We start from the raw sequence: 19,880 nt of genomic DNA, 5'->3' as shown, positions 1-19,880 counted from the left end.
TTTGGGAGGGGGGATTTTCAAAACCATTGTAACACTTCCAGCTTTACACTGGCTAGAACAGGCCTTCAGTTTCAGGTTCATGTGCTGTTTTATCATACATTTAAACAGGAGTTATATATGTAACATGTCATTACTAATTAAAAAATATGCTGTGAACAGAATTAATAACTAAAGTGAGAATTCAAAACGGGTTTTGGCAAGTGGCCACAGGAGAAGAAACCAGCTGGAAGAAATGGGTTTCTTCTACCTTTTGGTCATTAATAATCAAATAATATTAATCAGATATTTTGAAGTGGAAGAAATAGAATAAACTAATTTTAGAACTTCTTCAAAGTTTATGTTATTTTATCTGTAACAGGAGGGATGATTCAAGAATTGATCGCAATCTCTGTGATCAATAAATTCGCAAGATCAGAATCAAAATTTCAAATTTTGTTTCAGAACCAATATATGACTCAGATTCAAAAACTTAAACTGTACAAACTTGAGAAGTCAAACTTTTTTAAGAGCAAATTAAGTTTGTTTCATAAAAAAAAGTGATTTTGCTCTTTGTCTTATACCATGGAGGAAGAAATACCTTCCGTCCACTATGACTAACGCAGTGAGTGCTGCCGAGTTTTGTAGCCAAAGGGGTTATGGTACTTTTTGCTTGCATCAATGTTGCCTTTGTAGTGGTTTGGTAGTACTTCCACAAATGACATTTCTGCAGAAATTAAAAAGCAGGGACACTTTCGCAACCCCCCACCCCACCCCGAAAAAAAAAAAAAACATTCATTGCTGGTTGGGTAAGAGCAGTTTGTATAGTTTAGTGGCATTTCCGCATCATATCTTGGTTATCTTTCAGTAACTTTCAACAGCTATTAAAATTATGAATTTGTTTTATAAGATTCGAAGCTAATAGACTACAGAAATTTAGGTTTTTAGCAATATGCTTATTTAAAGAATGATAAATACCTTAAGCAGGGTTCGTACGGTCCTTAAGAGTCCTTAGATTTATTTATTTATTTTTTTTTTGAATTAATTTTTGGTCCTTAATTTCGGCCAAATCTCCAGGTAGAAAGTCCTTCTGAAAAATAAACAAAGTATAATGCTGTAAAGCACAACTTACGAAACAGCTCTTAAGCAAAAGTAAAATTAGCTATGTAATTAATTAAAAATGTCTTCTTTTTAATTTTTTCATAGTTAAGAGTTTTTCCCATGTAATTGTTTCAGAATTCTCAGAATATGCAGTTTCCTCTACACTGACTACCAATAAGTATTTGGACACCTGTGATAGAAAAGAAAAACTAACTTTATTCAAAATCAATAGTTGGCAGAGCCTCCACGAGAGGTAATTACAGCGTGGACCCTCCGGGGCATACTTTCCACAAGTCTTTGTATGACAGCTAGTGGTATTTTCTTCCACTCGGCTTGGAGAAGACATAGAAGTTCCTTCACCGATTTTGCACGGGTAGTGCACCCCTGAATTCGGCGATGCAACACGTCTCAGAGGTTCTCGTTAGGGTTCAGGTCTGGACTCTGTGCAGGCCAGTCCTTTCGATGAACTCCATTGGCACCATACCAAGCCTTGGTTAACATCGAAACATGACAACTGGCATTCTCGTCCTGAAAGTAACAGGGGTCCAACCCGTAAAACTGCCACAACGTAGGAAGCACATTGTCATCCAAAATAGTGCAGTAGGCATCGGAGTTGAGGTTACCATGAATGTTGACCAAGGGTCCCAGCCCATACCAGGAGAAACACCCCCAGACCATAATTCCACCTCCGCCGAAATTGACTGTTGGCACAATGCATTCTGGCAGGAGACGTTCTCCAGGTAGACGCCAGACCCAGACCCTGCTATCCGAACGGTAAAGGGTGAACCTTCATTCGTCACTCCAAAAAACCCGTTTCCACTGATCTAAGGTCCAATTTCGATGTGCTTTGCACCACATTAACCGAGCAGCGCTGAAGGACTTTGTGATCAAAGGTTTATTGGCAGCAGCATGACCATGAAAACCATGCAGATGGGCTTCCTTACGGATGGTATTCATTGAAACAATACTCCCGGATGCCTGTTGAAACTCCTCGCGGATGAGGACCATCGGTTGGGTGCGCGGATGAGGGCTTCGGAATTTTTCTGGACAGCACTCGTCGGTCTCCATCTCCCAGTTTTGTTGGTCTGCCGACTCGGGGCACATTCCGACAATCACCGTTCACCTTCCACTTCTTAATCACATAGGCCACTGTCGATTATGGGTACTTCAGATGGCTAGATATGTCCCTTAAGGATCGGCCACATTTGTGATACCCGATAATTATACCTTTCTCGAAATCAGAGAGCTCTGAACTGTGAGTCATCTTGCATGCAACTAAAGCCGATGCTGTTTCCTTCATGATATATACTGGCGGAGTCCGTGACGTACCTTAGGACCGCAGATATCGTCATTTGCATAGGTGTCCAAATACTTATTGGTAGTCAGTGTATAAAATTAATTTTACACTCCCCCCTTTTTTTACAAACTATTTCTGGCCTTTTGCGATTATAGAATTGGTAGAGATAATTTTTCGTTAGGATTTTAGACGCTGCAGTTTGGAAAGTTTTGAAGGCAAGATTTATAGGCCCAAAATTCTAGAAGATTTCAGAAATGGGTGACGAAATGAAAAATATCTCCATGATATTAACATGTAATGGATGTATTTTACAGAAAGTTTGCGATGAATTTCTTACTTTTTGGAGAATGTTTGGAAGAACAATGGAAACAATATTCGAATGTTTTACTTCTGATACTACAATCTTTTTCTTAACATGTTTATTTTCTCTACTTTTCACTAGATGCAAGCATGGAAAATATCAAAAATGCTTGTAATCTTATCACATGGACAGGCTTTATAGAAAAGACATTTTTTATTAATAAAGAAATTGAAAATAGACAATTTAAAAGATTTATCTAATATGCCTTAATGCATCATACACAGAGCTGGCACTAGGCATTTTTCAATCTCTGTGGATCTTAAACTCTTCCTCCCAGTGCCTTTCTAAATTCTGCTTCCAATGCCTGCTCTAAATTCTAAAAGTAATGACGTTTCTAGATTTTGTTCCTCGGTGTGTTACTAAACTCTAAAAATTCTGCCACGCCAGCTCTATAACCGGCCTATACCATATATATTTCATATTTTTTCTGAGTGTACTTATTACTAAAGAAATAAAATTTCAGCTTTTTTCTATACATTCTAAATGCATTTAGTGTTTTTTAGAGTAACAGAAATCCTTAATTAAATCCAGAAATTCTAAAATGAAAAGGAAACGGGGGAAGAAAGAAACCGAATACATAAAATTATTCTTCAAAGATATGTGCAGTTATTATTATGTAACTTACTCAATTGTCTATGATTTCAGCCTTTACTATAATTTCCCCATTTCTATTTCCTCATATGATAGAGTTACTGAGCCAGATTAAATTAAAATTAAAATTATATAGTCTCTGGCCACTATTTCGCATTTTTAGTTCGAATTTGACTGTTCTTTAATTACATCATCATGAGACGTAATTGATTTTGTTAGCATCAGAACATGCCTTTATGTTTAAAATTCTTTTTAAATTTAAAAAAAAAAAAAAAAAAAAAAAAAAAAAAGAGGCTTATTTAAACCTTTGTCTGACATTGTAGTTACTTTCAGACATGGCGATAATTTGCTTCACGTTTGTTGGGAGGTTTTGGACTATTTAACGTTTACCAGATCAAGTAAACCCTCATAGCTACATTGTGGAGAGGGTGACAAGTTAGGAGATAAAGCATGCAGAAACTAGTGAGAACACTGGTTTGTGTATTGAGACAAATTTCTGATTGTTAGAAAAGATGCTTAAAGAGAAGGAAATCGATATAAATTAGCCAAAATGTCTGGGAAGGCTTCAAATTAAAACGATGCATAAATATTTTGTCGAATGTTGTTACAAAACATAAATGTCTTGTAGCAATATTAAAAGCTACAAAACGTAAATGTTTTGTAGCTTTTAATGTGTAATTACCCTGCTACCGTGTGTAATTATCCTAATATCATTTATATACTTTAATGTGTAATTATTATATATCATTTATATAGTTTAATGTGTAATTATCTTAATATTTAATATAAGAATCATTGTCATAAATTACGTGTATTTTAAACTACCAAATTTGGCTAATCTTTGGAATATGGTAACAGGTAGTTTGGCGACATTTTGGTAAGGCGATAAAGATTACTAGCTAGGACTTTAGCAATAATCTGAGAAGTACACAGTTCGAATCACAGATTATTTTGTCTCAGAGAAATGAGAGATCATGAGATATGTAATGTGACATTTTCCGGAAAATTCCAATCGGGATTTAGCTAATAAGCACTTAGAAACAATTTCGCTGCTAAAGTGCAGAATCGCCCACTTATTTGTTTGGCGCTTTTTACAAGAGTAAGAATTGGATTTTTGTCAATTTTCTTTGACCTTTTAAGTGAAAATAGGTCGATGTGTACATGGGTAAAGTCAAGAATGTGCGCAATGCCATTTTTGTGCAAATCTGAGATGTTTTTTTTAAGTGAAAATAGGTTGACGTGTACATGGATACCGTGTATATGCAATTCTTAAAAACGCGGCAAGCAGTGGGCGATTGTACACTTTCTCCCAATTTCGCACCTAATCTTTGTCATGTTTAAGCACTTTTGTTCCATAAAAGTCCTAGCATAAGCGTAATTCGCCTAGCAGATTGTTGGAAAAAAATGTTGAGTAAAATAAATAATAATAATAATAATAATAAAAGAAAAAAAAAAAGCCTTTACTTCGTGAAAACAAAATGGCATCCCCAAAAAAAAAAAAAAAAAAATCTAGCAGGTTGCTGTAGCAGGGTTGGTCGCCAAAGTGTCGCCAAGTTACCATAATCCGAAGATTCACCTCAAATTTTATTAGATTGTTATTTTAATACGGCTTTTTTTTTAACAAATATTGTTAAAAAATAAATCAAATTGAATAGCGGCCATTTAAATCCACAATGACTAAGGTTATCTAACTACCTAATTTAATTATTTATAACTAATTGCTTACCCTTAAAATTTATCTCTGCGTATTAAAGCTAGTTATTGCTTTTCATTAATCCTTACCGTGGTGACAAGGTAAAACACAAAAATGTAAAAATTCATGTGAAACTTATTCTTTGCATTTAGTAAGACCTAAAATAATACAAAACAACTTACACCTGTGGTGCTTTCGTGGAACCTTAAAGTATATTAACTGGGTTACAATCACTTGAACTCTACAAGAAGCTACGGCACTAACTTTCAGAACTTGCCAGCTGTGGCTACATCACGCCTTTCAGGTTTGTTCTAATCAGGAAGTCTCTCTAGGCAAGCAGCAGTGGTGACAACATCCAGTCTTTTGTTATGAATCATGCTGATTATGATTTTAGTCCTCATTTTAATCTGTGATGCTTGACATAAAATCTACCTGTATTTAGTAAACCTCTAGACTGAGCAAGCATGGTACAAACGAAACACATTAAAAAAAATTATTTATGTTCTTCCAAATATCAACTATTATAAGTGTTATAAAATATTTAATGTTACTTGAACATTTTATAAAGTTGATTTTATTCTATTATTATTATTATTAAGCTTATTAATAATTTTGTCAATTAATTCATGTTTAATAATAATTCATTCCACTTGCGGATCTATTTTAATTTTAGGATGGCATTACAAAAATGAAGTTCAGGCATTGATAATATTTTTAATTGAATTTATTTAGTTCTTATTTGCTCACAGGTCCTTTATTTTTTTTCATTAATGGTCCTTAAAAATTTCGATGTGCAGAACTGTGTACGAACCCTGCTTAAGGTACTTTCAAAATGTTAAAATATAGTAGAAATATATACGTTAAAGTTCAGTTTTCGTATAATTAACTGGTATAGATGTGAAAATTTGTGTACTTCTTTTGATGCCCTTGATAGTGTATTTGCTACTTTTATTTTATCTTCCAAATATTAAAATGTTTTAAATAAAATAATCTTTTGTCATTCACGTAATATTGTATTTCAGAAATACTCGTAGAAAGACAAGTGCATGAAAATCAGAAATCAGCAGCAATATTTAGCTATTAAAATAAAAGATACTCTAATTTGAAATGAACCAAACATATCATTAATTATAGAGTGACTATGATTTTTGATCTAGAAGAAAGACGCTGCTTTAGAAGCTGAAAATCATCTTATATTTGAGAAAGTATTTCAGAAAGAAGCTCTGTAACTAGAAAATAATAAATAAAATAATAATACTTAAAAAAAAAAAAAAAAAAAAAAAAAAAAACCTGAAAGCTTTCAGATTTTATATTACGCCCATAGGGTTTTTTTTTAACGATTTGTGTGTTACATTTATTGATTAATATCACAATATAATTATTTATTAATTAATATATAAAACATAAAGTTCAATTCAACAGCAATATCACAAAATATTTAAAAAGAGCATATCTTTAGAATTTTTGATACTCGCGCGCTGGAGATTTTTTTTTTTTTTTTCCTGTACAGTTGCTCGCTTTGAAATCGTTGAGTTTGTTAATGAAAAATTCGTTAAAGTTTTATAAAATATGAAACGGATAATTAAACAAATTCCAGATGCCCGTATTCGAATGGAGGACTACGTTATTCAAAATTTGATGTTTCTAGGTACCGTTGTTTTTTTTCACTGTGCGAGAAATATGCATACATTCATCCAGATTCTTCATTATTTAATTTCTTTAAATATAATGTAGGGCTGTAATATTTGGTGGCAAGAATTTGAAAAGTGAAACGCCGTATATTGTGAGTCAACGCAAAATGCCAAAACACAATTAATAGCTCTTTAGGGCAAATTAGCCCTTTGGGCTAATAATAATAAATAGCTTTGGAAATAGAAAAGAAATAATGCATGATTTTGAATATTAATAATATAATAAACTTTTTTTTCTTGTAATCGTAAACTGAATAAAGTCGACTTGAAATTTTTTTCTAATGTAATTAGCGAAAACTTGTGAAAACATTGCATTTAAATTAAAACTTCTGAGCATGGAAAAAATATAACATTTGATTCCGTTAAAGAAAATACATACATTTATTCTTACATTTACGACGTAATTAGAAAATGTTCACCTCCGAACATATGAAAACCTATTGATCTTAATGGCAACTCACCATCCTCAGCTGTAAAAACGCAATTGTTTTTGCAGCTGAGGATGGTGGTTCGATAAAACCATCGAAACTACTGTGAAAATTTGAAAATAAAACGCTGATTTTTGTTGTTTGACTTCTCAATTAACATAAAGATATGTTCTGTAATTTCCAAAACTACACATATTGTGTCATCATCCAACCTTTGCATCTTTCAGTTTTGCTTTTAATACATCTCCAACTTGTCATTTTAGAATTTGCATTAATACGAAACTGTCGATTCCGATAGTGATGATAGATTACACACACAGCACGTGCTTAGTTGTATCTGAAGTAATCTTTTGTTCAACGTCATGAATGCATGTCTCTCAATATTATTATGCTATCTGTTCTTGTGTACATTAACATATAATTAGTTGTACTCATAGTTTTTTCTCCTGGCATATTTATGACCAAGTATGGAAACATAATGTTTGTTCTATATTGTGTATATCTGGTATGATATTCTTTAACGCATTGTTACAATTATATGACAACTGTTAATTGTACTGGAATCAACAAACGTCTTGATTGAACTTTTAGATTTTATTACTATGATTTAGTACAAACTCCAGTACCTCGGAGTTATACGACTTGAATCTTGCATGTACTGCACAATACTTTGCTTTGGACAAAACATTTAGTACTGGATTATGAAACATAAAGTATGTTCATTTACACTTAAACTTGGATTCTAGAGATCAGACTTGATTCTTTCATGACTATATACTTCATTTATATAGCGTGCAGTTACTTGTGTTTTTCTATTATATATGACTGACATTTATCTAACTATGATCTTCTACTTTAAAGTTTTGCATTTGTTGTTACTATGTTTGTTACTGTAGGCGGCTGTCAATTCCTGTCTTAACTATTCTGGAAAACCTTAATATAATAACTTCAGATGTATTTCGTCAACGTATGCAATATATCCAAATAACTCTATATTGTACAAATGTAAAACCTTGAAATTTGACTTTGACAATTAATGCCCTTGGCCTCCGACTTAAGGTTGTGGCCAGTAGATGGTTTTACCTCTGAGCAACATATTCCGTTTGTTGCCTTTAGGCTAACTTAGGTCGGAAGTTGCTCAGTAGGTCAGTGTAGTGATGATAGACTGCGCATGGTATGCTTTTAGATGTTTCAGTAAGGGTTAAATTCATTTTACCTAAATGTTCTAAAAAGAACTCGGGGGAGGGGATAATATACAAGAAAACTGGTAACAACAGTCAGAGTTAGGAATGGACACTACTTAAAATAAATGATGTAAATAAATCATACGGCTGATTGATTATTTCTGATAGGCTGTGCGCGGAAGTGTCAGTTGGCCGTAACTGGTTACACCTATTAGAAAATTTCATGTTCCCGCAGGGATGATGTGCCCCATCATTTGTTATGGAGAACTAGTTTCTTCTTTACTTCATAACCCAAAGTGTTCCGTGAGGATTGACTGTTTTATACCATGTGATAAATTGTACTAAATATTAGGTTGTCCGGAAAATAATGAAGGTTTTTAACCTATATATTTAAAGTATCATAACTCAACTCAAGAACAATTTTATTAATCAAACCAGCCGAATCGATGCATTTTTGTCAACGAGATATAAGTTTATTTATGCCGTCAGAATAAAATTCTGGAGTTCTGGACGCGATAAAGTAGTCAAAGGCGTTTTTGACCTTGTCTTGGTCTGAAGCATTTCTTCTGCAGAATGTTATTCAGATGTTTGAAAAAGTGGTAATCGGCCGGTGAGAGCTCGGGCGAATATGGAAGGCGTAGTTGCACGACGTGCGGACGAGCATCGTCATGGAGAAGAACTGGCCGCTTTCTGTTGACCAATGCCGAGCACATGCGTTCCAATTTTTGGTGCATTTCGTTGATTTGCTGACAGTACTTATCTGCTGCAATCGTTTCGCCCAGATTTAGGAAGCTGTAGTGGATGAGACCGGCCGCAGACAACCAAACAGTCACCATAATTTTCTTTTGGTGCAAATTTGGCTTTGGAAAGTGTTGTGGTGTCTGACCGTTGTCCAACCACTGAGCCGAATGTCGTCAGTCGTTAGAGAGAATCCACTTTCCATCACACGTAGCAATTCGATTAAGAAAAGGATCGTTTTTGTTGCGAGAAGAAGAGCAGACGACACTTCAAAATGGCGACTTTTTTTTTTTTAAATTTTCGCTCAATTCGTGAGGCACCCACTTATCGAGCTTTACTGACTTTCCTATACGATTCAAGTGTTCAGAAATCGTCGTTCTGCTTACCCCAAGCTCCTTCGCAAGCTCTCGAACAATTGTGCGCGTGTTTGTTTCAACTAAAGTCTTCAAACCGTCGTCATCAACAGCTGAAGAGCGTTCACTACGCTCTTTATCTTCCAGGTCAAATTCTCCACGACGAAACTTTTGATACCATTACTGAACTGTAGATTCATTAACACTTTTCTTGCCTCACACTTCGCTGAAATTTCGAGCCGTTTGTGCTGCGCTGTGGCCTAGCTTGTACTCATAAAAGTAAATTTGCAGAAAATTCCGTTTTGACATCTAAGCAAAAACACTTAGTAAATATTTTTTTTAAATAATTTTGGAACAAAATGATTATTATAGAAATATAGAGCGAAAATAGAGCTTCAGAATGATGTATAAACCAATGTAATTCAAAATATTTTTGTTGCTCAAAATATGCAGGAAAGATAAACAATCGCAAAAACCTGCATTATTTTCCAATCAAACCTGATAGTTTTTCTTCCGAAACGTTTTGTGTTCCCTTAAAAGGCTAGATATCGTATTAAAAACTTCCAGATATTTGAGTTTTTGCATAAATAACTTTTATGGTTCTTATGTTGCCTCTGTTGCTTTCCTTTTTCCTTCAGGATCTAAGTATGGATAAGCGTAGCTTTCATTAATATTCAGGGTAGCCATCTTGTTATTTTCAGTGAAGAAAATGAAACGAAATAAGTAGACGTTGCAGAGCTGTGTAAGAATATGACTTTACGTTCTTGTTTATGCACACAGACTTTGAACAGGAATGTATACAATATATATGAATAAAACAATTTTTTTCATAGATTATATAAATTAAATTGAGTTGAATAAAAACATTTAAAAACACAACAGACCATAAATATATATGAAATAAAATAACTTTCACATACTTTAAATAATAATAATAATAAAAGTTATAACAATAATAATTGAATAAGGATACAAGAACATTTTTTCAATAGATGAACTTTTTACATATGACATTCAGTTACTGTACAGCATTTTTACAAATAATGCTAAATCAATAAATATTAATATATATTATTTGCAATTAAAGTTCAATTTCATCTTAGGTTTTCCTGTGAAAACAGAATTGTATAATGTTTCATATAGTATTTCGAAAACTTTTTTAACATATTAGAATTACTTACAAGAAAATTTTGAGTTTTACTTTACTGTTTCGAATTCTTTGCATCATTTTGGAGGGAAAGCATTATTAACTGTTTTTCCATTAATTGTCCTGAAATAAGGACATTGGTTTTAGCAGAACGGTATTTAAAAATAGAAGCTTCGAATCATTAGAACGTAACTATCCATTTGAATGAAATAATAAGCGCAATCAAATAATAGAAGTATTAAATTTGATTCATTACACTTTAGGAAATGAAATTTATATTAAAATGCACTTTGTCGCAATTTAAAATATTAATGTATATTTTAACTGAAATTATTATCTTTATATTACATTAAATTCAGTTTAATAAATGAATTCATATGTAAATTTATTTTGAATTTTTATTTTTTATTACTCATTTGGTTTTATTGATTAGAAACTGATGAATATTTATAAAGAAATTCGCATCTGATACAGAGCAGTAAAAATGTACATTCAAAGATACACAAAATTCTATTTACTGATGATGATGCTGATGACCGTTAACTGAATGTAACACGAAAATTAAAATCAGACTAATACAAAGTAATTACAGTTACAAACATCGAAAAATAAAACTCATAATAAAAATTATTAATTATATGATTAACTATATGACTTTTTGATTTAAGCGAGGGAAGTTCGAAAAGCAATGCGCAGTATTTTTCCCCGCCTTTTACGATCTGTAGTTAACGTGAGTTGAAAAAGAAACATCAACTGAAATTTACAAAGAAATAAAAGTAGAGAATGTTTAGACTGCAGCAGCCCCGAAGTGGTACATTCTGCCATTCGCTTGTAGAAGTCCTGTCGGTTATCTATAAGTGGGTATATTGCGGGAAAACGGACTTTTTAGGAATGAGATAGACTGAGATTGTACCACAATGAAATAAATATCTTTATTGTTTCACTTCTTACATTGATTAATAATTAAGACATGCAGGTTGCTGTGTATGTTTTGATTTTTTATATTTGTTAAGTATTTTCGTTTTGGGGAAAAAATGTGCATTACTTTACAGCCCTTTCCCATATTTATAAATTAACTTATAAAGTGATAAAAATGTGGAATACGTGATATCAAAATTCAGACTCACAGACATAGACAGATGTCTTAATTTACAACCGCTACGTTTTTCTGCCTGCAGGGCGAAAAATCAAAATTCAGATTCATACATTTTCACAAAATGCAAATAACTACAGTCAAAGTTAACTAACAACATGATCACTTCTACCTTCATTGTGATACTGAACTGGTTTTGAAGACACTGGACGGACAAAAGCAAATGATGGAATCGAACATTTCACACATAAAATTAATGTCCATATTAACAGTTTTTACAGTTTAGTTGACTATCTTTTATTCAAGTTATGAATACCTTCTACAAGCAATAAATGCTTTCTTAATGTTACACAACACTGAATATTTAATGAAATATTTGTTCTAATTTTTTGTTTCTTTTATGCATTTTTAAGTCTTTTCGTTCAAACTTTTGTAGCATGAACTTCAATGTTAATAAATAGTCCATTTAATGTTAAAACACATTAAAACACTGATGATAACATAACTTAAAAAGCTCAAATCTCTTATGAAGAGTTTAATTTTGCGAGTTCAAGTTATATTAACTAAAATTCTTCTTTTTCCCTCGCTTTGATCTGTATCCCGTATTATCTACAAATCATATATACAAGATAATTAAAATTTGCAAGTGAAAGCAATGGAATAGAGATACGTTATATAACTAATATTGAAATACACAGAAATGCTAAACTAAAACAGAATGTTAATGAAAATTCCAATAAAAACATTTTAGGATATCGTTTCCACATAACAAATGAAAAATTTCTTTCAGAACTTCACAGAAATAGATTCTAGAATATTTTTACATTTAGATAATTTTATTTTTGTAATACACATGAACGGAATTGTTTCTTTTATTTTTACAGAATTATGCATTTGGTTTTCTTGATAAAATATTTGCTATTACTGTTTATGAAGTAAAGTGTAACTATTTCTTTTTGTGTATTTATCATGAATAAAATTTTTTTTGAATCTAATGACTTTTCCATCATATTATTTATTCAGATTAGTATTTTATTAGTTTTTTAATATATTATTAAACTTGTGCTTAATCTCCAAAATAAAAAAACTATTAGAGCCCCTAATATATATCGCTGAGAAACAATGACTAAAGTATAATACTGTAAAATACGCAACTAATAATGAAATGTTCTATATATACAAATTTCAAAATAAAAATATAACTAGGTTAGGAAAAATGTCAGAAGATTCTTCCCCCTTCCTCTTTAGAAAACGTATAAATAGTGTAAAAAGAGAAATATGAACACGATTGTCTTATATTATATTTTAAAGGCAAGTAACATTTTATATTTTGTTTTTATTGAAAAATTTTTGGATTTGAAATTTTTAAAATTGACAGTCATCTAATTGACAGTTTAAGTTGGATTTAATTGACACTCATCAGTCTAATTGTATCTAAATAAAATGTACTTGTTAATACAAATATGGAGTAATTAATTATGTGCATTTTCTTCAGATCATGAAAGATAATATCTTTATATTAAAACTTTTATAACCTTAGAAATTATCTTAAATGCTTAACTGATAAACTTAAACGCTAAATTTTCTATTTAATATGTTGAGCATTTAGATTATATTATAATCGAAACATTTCCTCCTCATGATTCTAAGCAGTATAAAAGGGAATAGAAATTTTGAATGAGTTTTGCTTACATTCTACTTCAAAGAAATGCAAAGAGTCTTTCCAAAGCATAATACAATCAACTCTCGATTAACTAGGTCCTGTCTAAAAAAAATTTGTTAATTGGAAAAAAGTACTTCCACATACCATCAGAGCAAAACAAACCTGTTTCCAGAAAAAGCAGAGTAAAAACGTGAAGAGAAATATGCGAGATAACAGCAGTGGTGATGGCTGGTAGATGAACTCTACAAAAAAAACCAGACCAATTTTTTAAGGCTTTCTATAGTTCTAACCAAATTTTCAATGCGTTTCTTCTTTTATTACTCACAGTATTTTTTCCCTGTTTCGTGTACAGATTTCATTTATGTAACCAAGAGAACTTATTCTTCAGATTAAACTGCTTGAAAAAGGTTCTAACAATATTCTTCTCATCTCAGTTAAAATAAAACGCCAAATAGAGATCATTTGAGGTGCTAATGTAACAAGAATCATAAACTTTCAGGACAATCTTCGAAGATTTAAATATAAAACCCCCTTCTTCAGCTGCAGTAGTGCAAATGTTGAAGGAGGAAGCCCGTGTTTTCTCAATAACAATAAGAGAAAGAAAGTAAAGCTTACTAGTGCCATCTTTTAATAAAAATGAAATCAGTTACGAAATAATTTTCTCAAAAGTGGAGCGCATTATAACTGAAAGATTTTTATGAACGTGAAACGCTACTAGAAAATTTAAATTCGAATAATAATTCTAATGTAATTGGAAACTTATATTTAGGTTCTGCAGACCCTATTAAGCAGTCATCGTGTTATCTTAAGCAAATCACAAATACTAAAGAAGGTTAAAATAGCCTTTTTATTTCGTCTTAAATTCAACAGAAAACTCACAGCATGTGCTAAAATGAATTTTCGTTAAATGAATATAACGGAAAGTTAACTTTCAAATGTAGATAACGTAGTCAGAGACTACACATAAAACAGACTATTTAAGTTGGATCAGAATTTTACCGGCGCATATTTTGCATTGTGGTGAGGAATACGGAAAGAAGAAATTATAATAAAGCATTAATCGCGGATGTCATTGTTGGTGTTACTGCGGTTAATAGAGAATTGATTATATTTTAATCTAAATTAGAGAAACGATACAGCTTATATACATGATTCTCCGATATTATTTGAAACTCTTCCCTGAAGTGAATCCAGAATATCTAAGTAAAATGATGTTTGGAATAGGTATAACAAGGAAATAATTCTATGATAAAATGAAAACAAAAACAGAATGTTACTCAATTTCATCGACATAAAGCAATCAAAAATAGTTATTTCATAAATAACTGTTAATAATTTAATGTAACGAAAAAAGTACTTTAGATATTTTTTTAAATGAATATGAAATGTTTAAAATGATTTGAAAAATCGCTGAAATTTCAAACTGAAAAGGAGATTAGTGCTAAAACAGTATGGAAATTTCTACTTAAAAGACTTCGTGACAATAATCTTCTCGAAGTGAAATATAAAACATAATTTAAATTGAAATTGGAAAAACATGCTAGTGTAAATTTTAAAGAAGGAAAGCAACCTCAATTTGGCGTATATTTTGAACAATATACGATTAGACCTATCGATTTTGAGGATAATCTCCAATCTTTTAGTTTTTATGCTGAATACATAAGCCATAAGTTTGATCGCTGTCGCATTCGATATAATTTCATTCAAAATCCACGCCAAACTGGGGTTATTTTCCTGCCCAATTTCAAATATTTTAAACTGTTTTGCCATAGAAAATATTGCTTTTGATCCAAATTGCTTGAAAATATTTTGAATTAAATACATATATTTTAAATTAATGATTTAAACTTATGTTTTGAGATCGGATAAAATACAAAACAATATATATATTGTTTTGTATATATATATACAGAAGTATAAAACGCCTATTAAGGCATGAAAGACGATCAAAATGAGTAAAATCAAAACAACAGAAAAACATACAGAGATTTTTATAAAAAATAAAAATTAAAAAAAAAAAAAAAAAAAAAATCGTATAATAATACGTAGAAATTGAACATTTTTTTCCTTTTCTCAATAGATAACATAATATCGTTATTGGAAAAAAAAAAGTGAAATGGCAATTCTATCATTTCGAAAGGATTCTGGCTAAGGAGTTTTCTCGATTTTTTTGGTGTTATGTGACGATATCTTGTGCGATCTGAAGGTTTATTTAAAGGAGACCAGGTGAAGGAGCTATTTGTACGGTCGGTTTCATGGCGTTCCCCATGTGTAACGGGAATATTAGAGGCAGTCTTCTTTAACAATTTCACCGTGCTACAAAACTCAAACGTTTGCTTCTTCCCCCCTCCAAATATAAACTTTTTAAGCCTGAAACTGGACTTCCAAATATTTTCTTTCTCCCTTTCACCAGCTGCCAAGACCTATTTAGAAAACCGCCTACCAGTCGCATGTTGTGCTTACTACTCAAAGATGTTGAATATTGTCTTTATACCCAGCTCTTTTGTGTTTCCTAACCTCTCATCTGAAAATTAACAAAGACGATCCCATGAAAGCATAATTTTAAGGGGGCTCATACACCTTAAACCCCTTATTATCTTCGAATATGTGACTGTTGCAAGAATTGGGATACTTTATTTATTTTAGAAGCAATTACTTCCAACTTTTTGCAGCTGACTACATAGCTGCTTTGGAAAATAACAACCAGAAAGTTTGTGTTGCTACAAATATTTTTGTAATTTAATCCGCTTTGTGACAAAATCTTTCGTCGTGTTTCCACCTTGCGCGCATGATATTTTAAAAAATGGCTGATGGTACATACTTGAAATTTGATGGTATTCTTATATGGGTACTATTTTCTAACTGAACACAAAACCCGATGAATCTCTTAATATTAAAAAAATTTATGCCCGAAATCATTACATATTTTTTAATAAAATACATTTTATAAACTCAACTCCAAATAAAATAAAAATTTAATATGAAATTCTTAGAATTTTTAGTTCACAGTTTCCAAATGTTATAAAAGCTATATATTAAATATAGAATTAAATTATGCAACAGAATGTTTTAAACTGCGCGCGAAAGGTGGAAACACGACGAAAAATTTTGTCACGAAGCGGATTAAATTATAAAAATATTTGTGACAACACAAACTTTCTGATAATTATTTCAGATAGCAGCTATACTATGTAGTCAGCTGTAAAAAGATGGACGTAATTGCTTTTAAAATAAATAAGTTATCTCAATTCTTGCAACAATCACATATTCGAAGATCTTATGAGTTTTAAGGAGTATGAGTCCCCTTAAATCAGCAGTAGTTCCTTTGCAATATCAGCTAAGACGGGACTGGAGGTGCGCTCTTATTTCTTGTCTTTTTAAGAGAACTTTTTTCTCTGCGATCCTGACACAACCCCGCTATGGAGAGAGCGTGTCCAATTTAGCAATCAATCACCTTTTTAATTTTCGCTGCATTCTGCGGGGGGGGGGGCTGGAAAAAACAGTGTCTCTCGGGAGCAACGATCCAGGCCACATTTAACAACATCTAAGTGTGTGACACCTGAAGACAGTTTTCAAATCAACAAGTCCGTGTCGGGGGAAATGGTGGAGTGATTCGTGACCTTAGGTAAAAAGCTGGAATTATTCAAGTGGAAGATCTATAAGCTAATATTACAGGTATTCGGATACTTCTGCTTACAGTGCTGTCACGGTAACATCTAACAGCTGCGTGCTACATCTCTCCTCTCTACTGCGTACTTTTTTTGCATTTGCAAGGAACATTTATAGCATTAATTTAGAAGTCAAACAACAAAAATCAGCGTTATGTTTTCAAATTTTCACAAGACTAGTTTCGATCGTTTTACCAAACTATCCTCCTCAGCTGCAAAAGCTTGCAGCTGAGGATGATGAGATACTTGTTCGGCGTTTTATTGTATCTTAACATTTATAGCATTTACTATAGTATCAAACACTAACACAGAGCTCCGAAAGACACTGTGCTGGAAAGTAAATTTCCTTGCATAACATAAAAAAAGACAGTATAATATAGTAGTAAACAGATAACTAAAATAATTTGAAGCTATATCTGGAGTAAACACACGCAACGCTGCACGGAGAATTGTCTGAATTTTATATATTGCTTTGGCTTTCCTTAGTTCTTAGCTTTTTAGTGTACATCTTTCTATTTCAGTAACCCGGCAGGGAAAAAATCGTGAAACCTGCAAACTCCAGAATGGCTGGGGATCTAGGATGCCACACTCTCTTCGAAATGATACAATTGCCAATCTTATATTGAGTAATTAACAAATATGGTAAATCATCCCTTTTCTGTTGATTATTTTAGCAGACGAGAAATAAGTAAATTACAGGAAGGTTTGACAATGTAATTCTTTGTGTTTTCAAAGATTATGTTCGGTTAACAGTTTTACATATACACTGAAAAATATGACAATTCTGACTGAAAAATATGACAACAAGAAGCATTTACAAAGTTATTCTGCACAATATGCCAATATTAAATGAACTCAGATAATTCGAATGTATATAATACAGCTTTTCATGCAAAATGATAATTTCTAATGAAATACCTACCGTCAAATTATTCACAACATTTTTATTTTCACTTTTGAGTTTATGAGAAAATAATAAGGTTAAGTGAATAGATGATATGTTACGTCATTAGTAAGAAATGCATTCTCCTTTAATAAATTATATATTGTCTAAATTCCATCTGTTCTCATATTAAGACTTTAACCTAATTGCATAAAAAGGAACTTTAAGAGAATTTACACATTGTTTTAATCTTTGTTGCAACTGAAGCCAATGGATTTGGCATTTTTATATATTCTGTATAGATGTATTATCCGTATATACAGGTTTAAGATAAAACTTCTATAAATTAAAAACAAATTAGGAATGTTCACGTTGGTGAAATGCTGTTTGTTATACCAGATGTTTAGGACAACTCTAAAAAATTCAACTTTTATATGAGGTACAAAAAATATCTTTGTGGGCGAGACATCACGCAGCCACATTCTCAGAAATAAATATTCTTGAGCATTACATTTCTTAAAGTATAAATAGAAGATGATGATGGAAAAGCATAAGTCAGTATTATAGTTACATACTGAAAATGTTCTGCACGTCAAACAGTAGTCATATTCCAAGACTGAGTTGGTTGCGCACTGGTGTCTCGTGAAATATTTCTCAAAGGAGCTTCCGACAAGGATTTTGCAGCTGTATCACAATGGACTACTGTCTCTAATGAATCCGTATGTTGCAAGAAGCATGAGTTCCTCAAACTGCAGCCATCTTCCAGGTTGTCCAATGGATTGAAAGAATCAGAGTAACCCGCACTGCACTGAGAGGGACCGTTGCCTATAACATCAGCTGTTACAGTTTGTGGGGTTTGGAATGTTGATGAAGATGATGATGAAAAGCTAGAGGGAAACTTGCTACAAGTTCCATACTCTACGGTATTAATTTCTCTGGTTCTAGAAGGCTCAGTATCTGTTTCAAGCAAAAGAGGTCTTTTAATGCTTGCTGTTCCAGACTGTTCCCTTGGGTGCTTGCTCAAGCTCCCAGGAGAACCATACATAACATGAGGATGGCTGGCGTATCTCCAGTGCATCTTAGGATAGCCATCCCCTCTCTCAAGGGGATCGCAAAATGCGTCCCCTTCTGCTACCAAATGATGTGGACTACCATTTGTGATTCCACCATGTTGGTATGGCTTAAAAATGGGCGTATGGGTTTCATCAACTGTGGATTCTGTATGCTGATAATTGCGCTGGCCCAGCAGCTCCGCTGCTGCTTCATTTCGATGAGATCCTACGGAATCGGACAGAGACGCCTTTTCTATCTGTGAATACATTCGTTTTATGCGCTCCGCACGCTTTTCTGCGTCTATATGCATCTTCCTAGAATATGGATCATCTACAATTTCTGGTTTGAGAAAACCTGCAATAGATAACAGACGAGATCATCCCTTATTTCATCCAAAAAGTTTTTTTTTTTTTTTTTTTTTTAATTGAAAATTGTGATTTAACTTTTTTGAAATAAAAATCTACTTTAAATACACAAAAACTTTTAATCTTAAATAAAAAAAAGTCAAGTTAAAAGTCAGTTAGACAGCCTCCTATTAGATTCCAGAAAGTCTAGAAAGAGAAAATCTCGCCTAGAAAGTCTCCTACAAAGGTATTCCTACCCTTAGGAAAATAGCCCTCGTGTGCTTTGCCGTATTCAAATGACCTAGCCGAAAACGGCCAACACCTAATAACATATTAAATTTTGAGGCTACAGAAACAAATTATTGTAGCCACTTTTCGTTTGTTTTTATTAATCTATTTTATACTAACTGTAATAAAAAAGATCCGATTGTTTGATGTTTAATTAACTAAGTAACAATGTTAGGTACTTGGGTACCAACCGAAACATAGCTAATTAGTACCATAAAAGACGCTGCTATCCTACGAATGCCCGCCAACCTCAGAAGTTCTAAACTGTTCCAGAAGAAGATGTATTTTTAATTTTTGTTTCATTTTTTTGTTATTAATATTCTTAGTT

The 19,880-nt window shown here is 32.3% G+C and overlaps 1 protein-coding gene across 2 annotated transcripts in view; it reads right to left on the bottom strand.

The window, feature by feature from the left end:
* Window positions 1-7,711: 7,711 nt before the first annotated feature.
* The window catches only part of LOC118186215 (uncharacterized), a 695,790-nt gene continuing 683,621 nt past the window's right edge, over window positions 7,712-19,880 (bottom strand). For both annotated transcript variants that reach the window (XM_085813564.1, XM_085813565.1), the window contains one exon: window positions 7,712-19,274. In XM_085813564.1, the coding sequence (XP_085669690.1) occupies window positions 18,460-19,274 (815 nt within the window). In that variant the 3' untranslated portion in view covers window positions 7,712-18,459. The remainder of the gene's footprint in view (window positions 19,275-19,880) is intronic.

Source organism: Stegodyphus dumicola, chromosome 3 (assembly GCF_044657685.1).
Source record: "Stegodyphus dumicola isolate Sdum_Otavi_A_Nest chromosome 3, ASM4465768v1".
Classification (NCBI taxonomy): domain Eukaryota; kingdom Metazoa; phylum Arthropoda; class Arachnida; order Araneae; family Eresidae; genus Stegodyphus; species Stegodyphus dumicola.
The sequence above is the reverse complement of the archived record's forward strand: the minus strand, read 5'-3'. Positions and strand labels throughout refer to the sequence as shown.